The sequence below is a fragment of the Ictalurus punctatus genome, chromosome 18, assembly GCF_001660625.3.
Source record: "Ictalurus punctatus breed USDA103 chromosome 18, Coco_2.0, whole genome shotgun sequence".
Lineage (NCBI taxonomy): Eukaryota > Metazoa > Chordata > Actinopteri > Siluriformes > Ictaluridae > Ictalurus > Ictalurus punctatus.
This window is the reverse complement of record NC_030433.2, coordinates 2,031,756-2,045,000: the sequence shown is the minus strand read 5'-3', so window position 1 is coordinate 2,045,000 and position 13,245 is coordinate 2,031,756. Positions and strand designations below refer to the sequence as shown.

The 13,245-nt window shown below is 37.0% G+C and overlaps 1 protein-coding gene across 1 annotated transcript in view; it reads left to right on the top strand.

Moving 5' to 3' along the window:
* lhx5 (LIM homeobox 5) overlaps positions 1 to 12,881 on the top strand; it is a 16,137-nt gene extending 3,256 nt beyond the window's left edge. Inside the window, exons 3-5 of the mRNA XM_017493200.3 lie at positions 2,715 to 2,992; positions 9,640 to 9,805; positions 12,380 to 12,881. Coding sequence (XP_017348689.1) covers positions 2,715 to 2,992; positions 9,640 to 9,805; positions 12,380 to 12,669 — 734 coding nt within the window. The 3' untranslated portion in view covers positions 12,670 to 12,881. The remainder of the gene's footprint in view (positions 1 to 2,714; positions 2,993 to 9,639; positions 9,806 to 12,379) is intronic.
* Positions 12,882 to 13,245: the final 364 nt, after the last annotated feature.

The following is a 13,245-nucleotide window of genomic DNA, read 5'->3' as shown; positions in this document are numbered from 1 at the left end:
GAGAAATTCCACCCTCAACCCTAAATGCGAGATATACTGCTATCGCTCAGTGTCTTGAGTTTCTAAAGTTCCTGTTGTTGTTGTTGTTGATGATGATGATGATGATGATGTAAATGAATTCATTTTAATCAAACTGATGCATTGCTGAAGGCTATATATAACTAATGCATATTTCTTGCTGTATGGTACGCTAGGTGGCCTATAGGAGACGCTTTCTGTTCATTACACTGACAATCTCCATTTTTAACAATCATATATGCCAGAGTCTATTAGTAAGTTCTTCTCCGCTTAGCTGTTTGTGGCTAGTAGATGTTTAAGGAGTATGTGGTAGGCTATCAGTCGACCTTTGCCCTGCTCAGTATGTGTATGTTTTGTTGTGCTGGTTTTTTGTCTTTATGCATATGTCCTACGCTAAGTGCTGAGTGGCCTGTTTTATTTATACTGTAATTCTTGTATCACGTGTGCCCTCCTCTCCTCAACGCTTCACGCGCAGTAGTTACGCAATCACGTTTAGGTGGAATGCTTGAAAGTTAGAACACTGAGCATTTGTTTCTGTCCTGAACGTGCATGTCGAGCTGGATTTAACTTTATGCATATCATATTACAAGCGGAAGCAGATCATTACTGACACACTGGCCGACTATAAATAAAGCCAGGCCTGTGTACACTCTCAGGAGAAAATAATAATAATAATAATAATAATAATAATAATAATAATAATAATAAGAGTACTAAACTGTGCCTTGTCTTTTACCTGGAAATGTAGATATAGTGAACCTGTAAAAAATGATTTCAGGTAGTTACATAATTAAACCATACTTACCTTTTGGTAAAGCTTTAAATGTACACTGTATGCTTCTTTGTTAGGGATAATATATTCTAAATGTACTAAATGTATACTTTATAGGGTACCAGCCCAGTGAAAAGAGGTACAGCTGAGCATAGTGACGTCTTTAAAAAAAAAAAAAAAAAAAGAAAGAAAAAAAAAAGAAAAGTAATCAACAACATACTGTATTAGTGTTTATAATGTAGGCTACATGGCATATTTTGATTCATTTCATTTATTAATTCAAGTAATCTATCTTTATTTATTTATTCCTTCATTCATTTTTGCTGCAATAAAGGATCGTTACACGCATGTCAGGCGGCGCGCTACAAGTCTGCAGTACGCGTAGCTTTTGTTTATGTTCACGCCTCGTTTCTCAAATTGATAAAGCGCCACCACGAGGACACGTGAAGTAGTGACACTGTACTAAGTCAAGCAATAGGTTCATTCGTTTATTGCTATAGGCAAGTATCTTATATAAGGGGGAACATACATAATTAAGAAATAAGAATATATTGTCGCATAATGCATGGTTTTCAGTGGTGTGCGGCATTTTATGTGATTACGATCACTATCAAAGTTGTGATTGTCATTTATTTATAATAATAATAATAATAATAAGATTATTATTATTATTATTATTAACAACAACAAAAATAATAACAATAACAACAACAATAATAATAATAATAATGATGATGATGATGATGATGATGATGATAAAAAAATAATAATAATAATAATAATAATAATAATAATAATAATAATAATGCCTAGGCTAATTGACTGGTGACTTGAATTCGGTTAACCATGAATGATCTACAAAAAAAAAAAATTATAAATAATGTCGACCTAAATCTAACAGCAATATTAATAATCACCAGGGCTGTAAATAGATATGATAAAAAAAACTGTTTATTTATTTATTTATTTATTTATTTATTTATTTATTTATTTATTTGATATTCCAACACAGTGTAACTGGTCTGGGTTCTGTGGGTGAACAGTTCAGTAATAAAAAGCTCTGATGTCTCAGATAATTACATATGATGATATGATGATAGGTTGCACGTTTGTCTGGTGTGACACTGTCTGGACATCTGCATAAAATAAATATGGGTTGTGTGTTAATATGTAGTCCATTTACACGTAGACTACATTTCCTTTATTGACAGCATTCTTGTAACGACTTGTAATCTTTAATATATATATATATATATATATATATATATATATATATATATATATATATATATATATATATATATATATATATATATATATATATCCTCCTGCTAGTACAAATAGGTTAGAGTCTATTAATAAGCTACTATCAAGAAAATGTTAGGAAGCCTACAGAAGGAATACACACACACACACACACACACACACACACACACACACACACACACTTCTGCTTATACATTGCATTAAATTATTGAAATAATAGGTTGGCTATTAGACCTTATGTTGCCATTTGGGCTTCAGGTACTAAACTGTGTCTTTCCTTGTCGCTGTCTAGGGTAAATCTTTTGTACCTATATTATATGTTGTTACCTAGAAAGGTGTTTGTAGTGCACCTTAAAAGCTTCACGCTGAAAAGGTAATTACGGCCAAATTATGTAGGCCTATTGAAACCTTTTTCTATCCCCGTTTCGAGGTGAAAGATCCATATTAAAGATACAAGTGTTAAATGATAGCAGTGCATCCAGGCCTACAGTGCTGCTCCTGTAAATGTGCTACATAGCGTTTGAAATCATTTAGGATCCCGACGTGTGTTCACGCGTGTGATATTCTTGTACGCCACGTTTTCAACGTTAGAAACGCCGTGTTTTTTTATTTTTTTTATTTTTTAAATTATTATTATTTTTATGACTGTGTCTCGCAGTGTCGTCGTGCACCGACCGCAGCCTGTCGCCCGACCTGCCCGAGCCAAACGCGGACGACCCGAAAGAGACGGACAATTCCACGTGCTCGGACAAGGACACAAACGCGAACGAGGGCGAGGAGCAGAGCGCGTGCCAGAAGCGCCGCGGCCCGCGGACCACCATCAAGGCCAAACAGCTGGAGACGCTCAAAGCGGCGTTCGTGGCCACGCCGAAACCTACACGCCACATCCGCGAGCAGCTGGCTCAGGAGACCGGCCTCAACATGCGGGTCATTCAGGTAAGCTGTCTTAACGCACGTGGGGCACCGTGGAAACCTCTCAGACCGCTTTGAGGGTTGTTGTTGTTTTTTTTTATTGATGTTGTTTTGTTTTGTTTGTTGTTGTTGTTGTTTTTTTTTTGGGGGGGGGGGGGGTTGCGCGCGCGCATAAACGCTTCCATCAATAATAACATCCTCATAATTATAATTATCCTGCTTTTAACCTTGCGGCACATAATGTCAGTTTTCTACCCTTATTTATTTATATATTTATTTAATCGCGTGCAAGTTTGTTTTTTTTCCCCCCCACCTGTGACTATATAAATAACATGTGATCACCTAAAAAAAAAAAGAAAGAAAGAAAGAAAGAAAGAAACTGTGAAGGTTAATTTCAACATGTTCTGTAAATAAAAACATGTGAACTCATGTAATAGCACGTGGCTCCATGTGAACAATATCTATTCTTCTGGAGAAATCACGTGGACAAAAAAAAAACGCCCTAGGTGTGAAAACCACGTGTGAACAATCACACGTGAAAAGATAAAAACATAAGGTTGCTCATAAGAATCGGAATTATTCAGGTATGAAGTTCAGGACTTTTCTCTAAGGGTATTCAGTACTCAGCGCAGACCTGCCTTGTGTGTCTGAAAGTCAAATGAATAAATAAATAAATAAACAAACAAACATATTTACAAATTGCACGCTTTTCGCAGTAATATTATTACTGTTTAATTCAGCGTTTTCTGATGGTTGAAGGCCGTTGTAGTCGGCACTGATTCATTTTTGTGCTTGATTTTTATTTATTTTTTATTTTCATTGTAGAATCTGCTATTTTTAAATGCATTGTTATAACGTAGGCTCTATGTTATTGAAATTGGCTTGACGTGGAGAGAATGTACAAGGAAAGAAGAGTGTCTTTTAATAGATTTGTATGACTATTAATACGTTTTTCATACTTAAATAACTAAATAACTCAATTAAATCTCCAAATTTAAAAAAAAAAAAAAAATTATCCTTCTATTTCCTCATTAGTATAAGTAAGGATATCAACTACCATAAAGTTATCACTTTTTTTTTTTTTTTTTTTTTTTTTTGCTTTTTTTTGCACAAATGAACAAAACATAAAAACGAAAAGTACATATTTATATTTAAATAATTTAACCCGGTATAATTATTACAGTTAATTGAGTTTTACTGATGGAATAAATGTATGGCTTGATTATCTTCTTAGATAAATGATCTTATATTGCATTTAATTTTCGAATATAAAATGCCATACTGATGACTGTGTATCAGTGGCGCATGAGCATTACATACTATATGAAAATATTTACCACGAAATCTGCTTAGGCTGATCATTTAACAGTGTTATGGAATTGATCACATATTACTTCTGAAAGTTTTGCAGTTCAGCTGGAAATCTGGCCATCAGATAAAACATAAGAATCTAAAGAGAAACATATATCACGTTTAATATTTATTTCAATATATTTTCAGACCAGATGTTCTTAAAAACAGGTCCAGGAACCCCTACAGATCCATGAAGCACGTTTTTTTTTTTTTTTTAAATTTGTTGACAAACATCACACCCCATCATTATCAAGGTTATTATATGTATCCATATTTTTATATATATATATATATATATATATATATATATATATATATATATATATATATATATATATATAGTTCTTAGCTTGTTTGACGGCTCACTCGGTCACTCATTTAATCCACATCTCAACAACTCAAAAATCAACCATCCTATAAATAATATCAAATTGAACCGAATCTGTTCTGTCGATTGAAATTTCAGGAATGAAAAACAAATAATAAATCAAAGCCTCTAATAAATACGCAAAATATTATTGTAAACATCTCAATAACGAGCCTAATATTTGAATATTAGGTTTATGTTAATAAATAAATAAATAAATCTTTGGGATTTATTTTACAGTTAAAGGGGCTGCAAAAAAAATTTGAGAACCCCTGTTCTAGACAATTTTTTCTCCTTGTAGTTTATTTTATTATTATATTTAATAGTATAATTCCTTCGACTGATGAACAGTTCATGTAACAGTTATGTCCAGAAGCGTTTGTTAAGCATGTTGATTAAATGACTGGAATATGTAATGAATAAATATACTACATAACTACACATAAGTATATTTTCCATGTCCATGTGTGACTGCTGCATGGCAATCATTAGTGGGTTTGTTTTTTTTGTTTTTTTTTCACATAACACAGACGTTCGTAAATTTTCCTACTTAACACACTGATGTTCACATAATGAGGCACAAATTAGGCCGAAAACCATGACACATGCTCACTGCCAAGCTTCTCTCTTCTCCCTTCCACACACACTGTGCATTTATACTCATGCACACACATCGATAATCATATTGCTTTGGCTCTTTTTTTTTTTTTTAGCCAAAATGGAGGTGGCCTTTGACCTTTGTTTATTATTATTGCTGCTTATTGCATTGTTAAATGTTAATGGTTATTGGTAAATGTGGACAAGGAGCCTGTGTCGGTGCAGCAGGGTGTGTGTGTGTGTGTGTGTGTGTGTGTGTGTGATCCTTAAGCAATGCTCACTCAGGAGGAGGGCAAACATTTCCATAAAAATCTACCCAACAGTAGTTAGACGCTTGTTCTCAATAAGCAGGTGTTTGCTTAGCATGGCGAGGAATGCTTAAAAGGTTTTAGGTGCACACGCTGGGCATGTGTTCTCTTTCTTTCATTCTTTCTTTCTTTTTAGTGGGGTTTTCTTTCACGTTCATGTGATTTTTCATTTCCGAACTTGTATAGTGCTGTAAAAGCTTTGTATACATGAAGAGGACATAGATAAAGGGCGATAGAAATCATTTATGGGAGGAATGATGAGGTGTTGTGTGTGTGTGTGTGTGTGTGTGTGTGTGTGTGTGTGTGTGTGTGTGTGTGTGTGTGTGTGTGTGTGTGTGTGTGTGTGTGTGTTTGGCTCTCTGTCTTTTGATGACATCATTTTTTTAAGCTTCTTTTTAAAAAAATATCCAACATAACAGTCCCTGACGGAAACTATGTGATGATTTGTTGTGACGGTTGATTTTCTTGTAAAATTCATTCCTATTTGGATGGATACACTTTTTTTTCTTTTTCTTTCTAAACAAGCTGGTCTCCCTTTATTTCTGTCTATTGTCTTTTGTCTGGATTTTATATATATATAATATTTATATCTGATGTGATTCATTATGCAGTGGCAAAAACATTGTTACACTGTGTTATCAAGAATAAGAGTGTCACTTTAGGTTGGACGATTTCATGCTTTTTTTTTTTTTTTTGCTTTTTTTTTTTTCCCCATGCTACTTCGCCGCCGAAAGCTGATTGTATTAAAGTTGGTGTGAATATATACCTCATCCTGTCTGTGAAAAATCACACTTTGAATACACGTTTTTGAAATGCAAGGTTAAAATTTTACCATTTTTAGCTGGACTGCTGTGTTAAAAAAAAAAAAAAAAAAAAAAAAAAAAAAAGCTTCATCTCGCAGATAGTTTTATGCAAATGTTTGACAATAGTGCGCAGTGTTTCTAACACACTGTCTCTGTGGTACAAAACGTCCTTTTAACATCATTTTTTTTTTTTACGTTGACGTGTTTGACGGTGACACTCAGCTAGGAAGTCAGAGGTCTAATCGTGGAAGAATGTATGCTGGGAATAAATATAAATGGTCCAGATGCTCCAAAAACACGGAGGGTTACATGTATATTTTTTTTCTAACGAGGTCATACCTTTTCGATTACAGCCCCAAATCCTAACCCGGGCTGTAATACGTATACATGATTTCATACGAGTGCAAATCTATAGAAACTAGAGGTTGAGAGTTAATGTGCTTTTACAGCTCGTTGCATATTTCTTAGTCACATCACCTCGAAAGAAAGTATATTCAGCCCCTGTGAAAAGAAAAACAAGTACTCGTGTTCAACAAAAGAGCACTTGTTTGAATTGTAACAAGTACTGGTCATTGTGAACATTTTGGCAGCTTCACAAAAATATATATATATATATATATAATATATATAAGAATTCACCTTATCAACAGGAGATTGTGAGTTCAAATCCCAGTGATTCCACAGCCATCTGTGGAGCCAGGAGCCAAGAGAGTCTAGTTGTCACTGTGTCACTATGGATGACCGGTACAGAGTACCTGTCAATCAAGGTGACACTAGCCAATTGTGGTTGTCTCTGAGCTCATGTATGTAGATGAGGGCAAATAGAACTTTCCTCCAAGTGTGTTACATTGGCCTGTGATGCAAAATGAGGGTTGGCTGGCTTCATGGGGCTTGGCAGAAGCACGATTTAGCCTTCATCGTCTCCAGCTCGTTGCTGTGGTATGATGGGGAGAGCTGGTTGGTCGGTGGAAATTGACAGATATGGGAGAAAAAGAAGGGAAAATAATAATAATAATAATAATAATAATAATAATAACAACATTTGTTTGTTTATATTGGTAACACTTTACAATAACACTATGTGAATAATCATGCACTAATACCTGAATTAATACTTACTTAAATATGAACGAATGATGAGTTAACTAATCACCATGTAGTAATCATTAGTAAAACTAATGAAGACCTAACCCTAACTATTATGTGAGTCTTATGAATTCATGTGCGAATAACGACCACCTTAAGTACACGTCAGCACGTGTTTGTCAGTTAATGTATTAATGAACACCCAGGGGTAAACACGCTCTATAGTAAAGCGTATGAATTAAACGTGCATCATTTCAAATTGTTTACATCATTTGCCACACGCAGCTGCGTACGCAGACGTCATCGGATGATGCTGGATTACTTTAATCATTTACATTGATCCTCCATTGAACATAGAAAGATGCACTAATGATAAACACCGATCTGCTAAACGAATAAACGCTACCGTATTTAATTAATCACCCTCGTGGGCAACGGAGCAGTGCCCCGGACACTAGCCCCCCAGAGCAGGGACTAGTACTACAGTGGGATCTGAAGAGAAATGGGTGGAGCATGATGCAAAACGGGTCGATATGAAATTACCGTGCATCTTTTCTACGTTCGATACGGGGGATCAATGTCAATTATGAAAGTAATCCAGTGGGAGTATATACTGTAAAACATCATTTAAAAAGTGTGTAAAATAGAATAAAAGTACAATACTTGATAAACAAAAAAGAAGCCAACAATAAAAGCCCAACTGTCAAACAGATGGAGCCTGACGATATATTTAACGGTAATGTGTTCCGATAATAGACGGATAGCAAATCAGCTAATCACGAGCTAGCAAGCTAATACTGCACATAAAACTACACACTCAGCTAAAAGGACAAAGAGACGCGGGGCGAATATGACCTCTAGCTAACAGATAGCACAGCAAACTTTACGGTTTATTTCGTCTGAATGGCACGCCTGTACGCTCACTACTAAAAACTGGTGTATACGTCCGACGTGAAGGCTGAACGTAACAAACTCGCCGATTAAATAATGCACTATGGCATATATAGGCTTTTACAGACTGTCACATACAACAACTCGTAGCGGTTGAAGCCACGTTATACGCTTTATGTTACAAAGGGTTTATAGATCACAGTTGCTTTAGATCCTGTTGGATACAGCTAACGCTACACGTTGAATGTAAACAAAAATACATCATAGTTAGGTTCGCAGTACACGCAAAGACCATTCCGGGACACGGAATATGACTGAAGACACATTTTATAGGGTGTTTTCTTTTTCTTCTCTCGGCTGTGACTACGTGTTGAGACGCAGAAATCCGAGAGCATTAGTCGAGAGCATTAGTCTGAGGCTGTAGATGCTCATATTGTCATAAGTCATCTGGTTCAGCATTTAGTGTTAGGATACTGTTAAATGATGACTCTTAAGATCTACAGTAAGAACTAGGTCTAGGATATGTTGTTTTATATATATATATATATATATATATATATATATATATATATATATATATATATATATATATATATATATATATATATATAGCAACAGCAATTTCGTGAAAAAGTACACGTCAGTAAGAATATCTTCATTTAATGCCGGTTTCAGGTATTACATGAGACCGGTTACAGGAGATGAATCTGAAATGAATCTATTGGATAACATCCTGCTTCAGGACAAACTGCCTGCCCAGTTATTTCAGGATATGCAGTATAAATGAAATCAGACCGTTACTATGATTTATATTAACTGAATAACACTATTGTGTCCAGCCATCACAATTTGGCCCTTGTCAGAGTTGCTCAGATACTTAAGTGCTGCTTTATATATCCCACACCTTGACAGGTGCAACATCATCAGTGTTATTCACATCACCTGCGAGTGGTTTTAATGTTATTTACTGTATATAAATGCATACTGATGTCATTTTGAATGGCCTTTGAAAGCCTCTTTTCATTTGTAAGTCGCTTTGGATAAAAGCGTCCGCTAAATGAACGAATGTAAATGTAAACGTTAAACGAAAGCCAGTGATTTGGATGTGTGAATTTACAACAACAGCAACAAAAAAACAAACAATCTAATCTCAGAAGCTTGGGTAAATATTCTAAAATGTCAGTTACTCACATCGGACATCACTTGTTCTACAGCCTTCTTTATTGTAGCCTATATTTGTCTCTCCATCCATGTCTTTCCTTTCAGGTGTGGTTTCAGAACAGACGGTCAAAGGAACGTAGGATGAAGCAGCTCAGTGCCCTTGGCGCTCGGCGCCATGCTTTTTTCAGAGGACCAAGGAGGATGAGGCCGCTGGGTAGCAGACTTGACGAGCCTGATCTCCTTGGCCCTGGGGGATACGGCTACTATGGAGGTATGAGAGAAAAAAGAACCTCCGTCTATTCATTTTCCCTTCCCCGTTTATTCACACAACCAATTGTCCTTCATACACAGGACAAAAGCATATTTTTCAGGCAACGCTCAAATCACAGACCCTTTGCCTCACCTTGAAATGACAAAAGATTCTCCATCACCTTACTCTCTCCTTTTTCCATCTCCCTCACTTACTTATTCCCCCCCCACCCACCCACCCACCCACCGACCCACCTCATCCCATCATTTCTCTCTATCTCATTCTTTCCTATTAAGAATGTGTACTACCGGGACTGTTCAACCGACTGAAATCTAAAAGCACAAACGTTTCACGAGCAGCATCTCTAATCAGGTTTTTAGGGACGCGGTCACAATCTGCGCTTTTAAGCGTAGTAGATCTAGTCAGACGTTTGATTAGATTTGGTTACTGTTCACGTCGCAAAATAGAACTCACCTGAGAAAACCTCGTCTGGCACAGAAGCGCGCAGTAGCAGCGTGAAGTACTCAAGCTGAGAGATGGCAGGTTTACTCATTCTGTACAGAGTAAATTGGGATGAATCAAGCAATGCCTGCTGGGAAACGAAGTCTGCAGTGCCCCCTCAAACGGCATTCGATCTCAAAATCAAAGGCACACATGACATCTACAACTTGCATTTATCTGTTACAAATCCAGCAGTGGTGGGGGTTGGTTTTTTTTTTTATTTATTTATTTATATAGCGACTCGCTGCTTTGTCGCAGAATCTATTGTTAATTTGTCAAACCAAAGTGGCATGTAATCTAAAGGCATAGAATTCCCAGTGTCGCCAGTTATTGACTATTTGTGCTTGTACAGTAAATAAGCCACATTAGCGTGAATTCACGCTGCATAGCTGGAGGCAATGAGGAAGAGAATGCATTACTCTAGTCCTGCTTTCTGTTCTCTGTGGCTCAGCAGATAGCCTGTGATTCAGAGAGACATTTATGGAATGGTAAATGTAAGAGTAATTGTGTTTTTGTATGGCCTGGAGAGAAATAACGGAACTAACTGCCGATTTTTTTTTTTTTTTTTTTTCCCCTCAAGGTCTCTTCTTTTCTACCTTACAGTAACCCTTTTTTATTGCAGTTATGTTTACTCCTTCATTCGTTAATAGTTTTTCATTTGAATTTCTTGCCATTTATTCCCTTGCCAAAACCCCCCACCCCACCGTCCCTCCATCCCTCCCTCCCCTCACTTTTGCACTGTATCAAAGCCAGTTGAACATCTAAATGCCAAATCACAAACGTGTTAAACAGAATAGCCCGGCATTTCATTACTGTCTTTAATGCACATTCGTTGACTTTCCATTGTCCCTTGGTTGAACCCTGCCACCGTCTTAAAGACTGTTCTATTACTTTATCACCTCGATTGAAGTTTATTCACCGCAGAACTTTCCCTATTTTCGTTTCCTTTACAAACCAGTGAGAGAAAAAAAAAGAACCAACAATATTGTACGCTGGATTTTTGTATAAATCATTTCAAAAAATTTTTTGCACTGCCTCTAAAACATTACCTCAGAGACCCAGACCAAATAGAGTTTTTGGCATGTTTACTTATTGTTACTATATTCTTAAATCCTTTGCTAAGGTTTATCTGAAACCCTCTGGCCTGGCTAAGAAGTCTTTGCACTCTTAGCATATCTCGGCGCTAGCATATCAGTTAGCAGCATGTCTCGTGGCCATGCTGAGAATGGACGTTTCAATTTAGCTAAAAATTGGTGATGTCTACCTGCCCTGTGAACTGCTTTTCTGCTTTCGAGCATAACAAATATTCTAGGTCATGATTTCACATCAGGCTTTTGCTACAAACTAGCAAAAAAAAAACAACAACATATAGTTAGCCTAAGGCCAAAACTAACACACAGCAGCGGGTGCTACAGGACAAAGAAAAATGCATATCGTAGACTTGAAAATATAAGAAGTATAGAGGCGTACCATTCCGATAGCTTTATTGTCTAGAGAAACCTGTCTAACCTCTGAATCTGGCAATGCTAACCAAATTCTCAGGGTTTTCAATGCTAAGCATTCTGTTGCTGCCAAGATCACAGCCTTCTTTTTTGTCTCTCCGGGTTTTCACAACAAACCTTTCCACAGACACACATCTGCTGGGTTTTTTTCCCCCCTGACATTCGCTATATTATTTTTAGAATATCACGTTATATTTGCTTGTGCTCACCATTTTGACATAAAAAAAAAAAAACTGATTATGCTACAAAGTATGTTTTAGCTAACAACTGAAGTGCTAATGGAGTTACTGGGTAATATGCAGCTGAATAAAGTGTCTGATCTTCTATTTATAGGTTTAATCTTGAGTTTCAAATCTTAGTTATAAAATATATTTAAGTATAATTCTGTTCGAGGGTAGCAGTGCTGCATATACATGGCGACAAACATAACGTAATGTGATGTAAAAACACTCTAATTAAATAAAGCTAATTCATAAGCTAGACAATCGACCAGCCATATGATTCGATATATCATTTAAAGAAAAAAGATAAATGAAATCACCAAACAAATCTAAAGCATCTCTAATCAGTGGCCACTTTTTTTGATTTCCAGAGTACCAGGGTGATTACTATGGCACAGGCGTCAACTACGACTTCTTCCCTCATGGTCCACCCTCGTCTCAGGCTCAGTCTCCTGCCGAGGCTCCCTTCCTGCTCAGCTCGGGCTCCGGAGACGACCAGCGCTTCACAGACGTGATGTCACACGATGACACACCAAGCCCAGAGTTGCACCCGAATGCACAGGGTGAAGGCGGATTTGGGACAGGACCGAGTCCACCATACCCACTGGCCAACAATGCCAACTACAGTGGGCAAGAGATGGGCGAAAATACCGTATGGTAGGGGTGGTTGGGGTTTCTGGACAGATAAATAGGGAGCAAAATGGGATGTGGTGCAGGACACAAGACTGGAAGTTTAGCACCAGAAACCCACCCAATCCCTTAAGAAATCCCACAAACCCCACTGGCTCTATTTGCTCCGGTTTCCAGAGGCGCTCTTCTGAGCAGGATGAAAAGATGTTTCAAGGTCATGGACATGCAGGAAAACGAAACTGTCATGTGGCTCAAACATTGCAAGGACATCATGTTGTTTCTTTGCTCACAATCTCTTCGTTCACTTTCTACGGTTCAACAGACCAGTTTTAAACACTGGAATTCTTTCCATCGCCATCGGTTTTTGCATGGACTCGGTTTTATGGTATGGCATCGTACATATTAGTGCTCATACCTGTTAGCTTTGTCCAGTTTTGCTTTTGTTATTATTCACAGACTAGCAAAGGTTGTTGGTCTGTGTACAAACGGCTAGAAACCAGTGAGTGCATTTGTTCGGAAATTCGGAATAAATTGCGAATTGGGTAGTGAACTTTAAACCTGAGCCCACTCGTTTTGGTTTATTTCTTTGTCCAAGATCATTCCATTT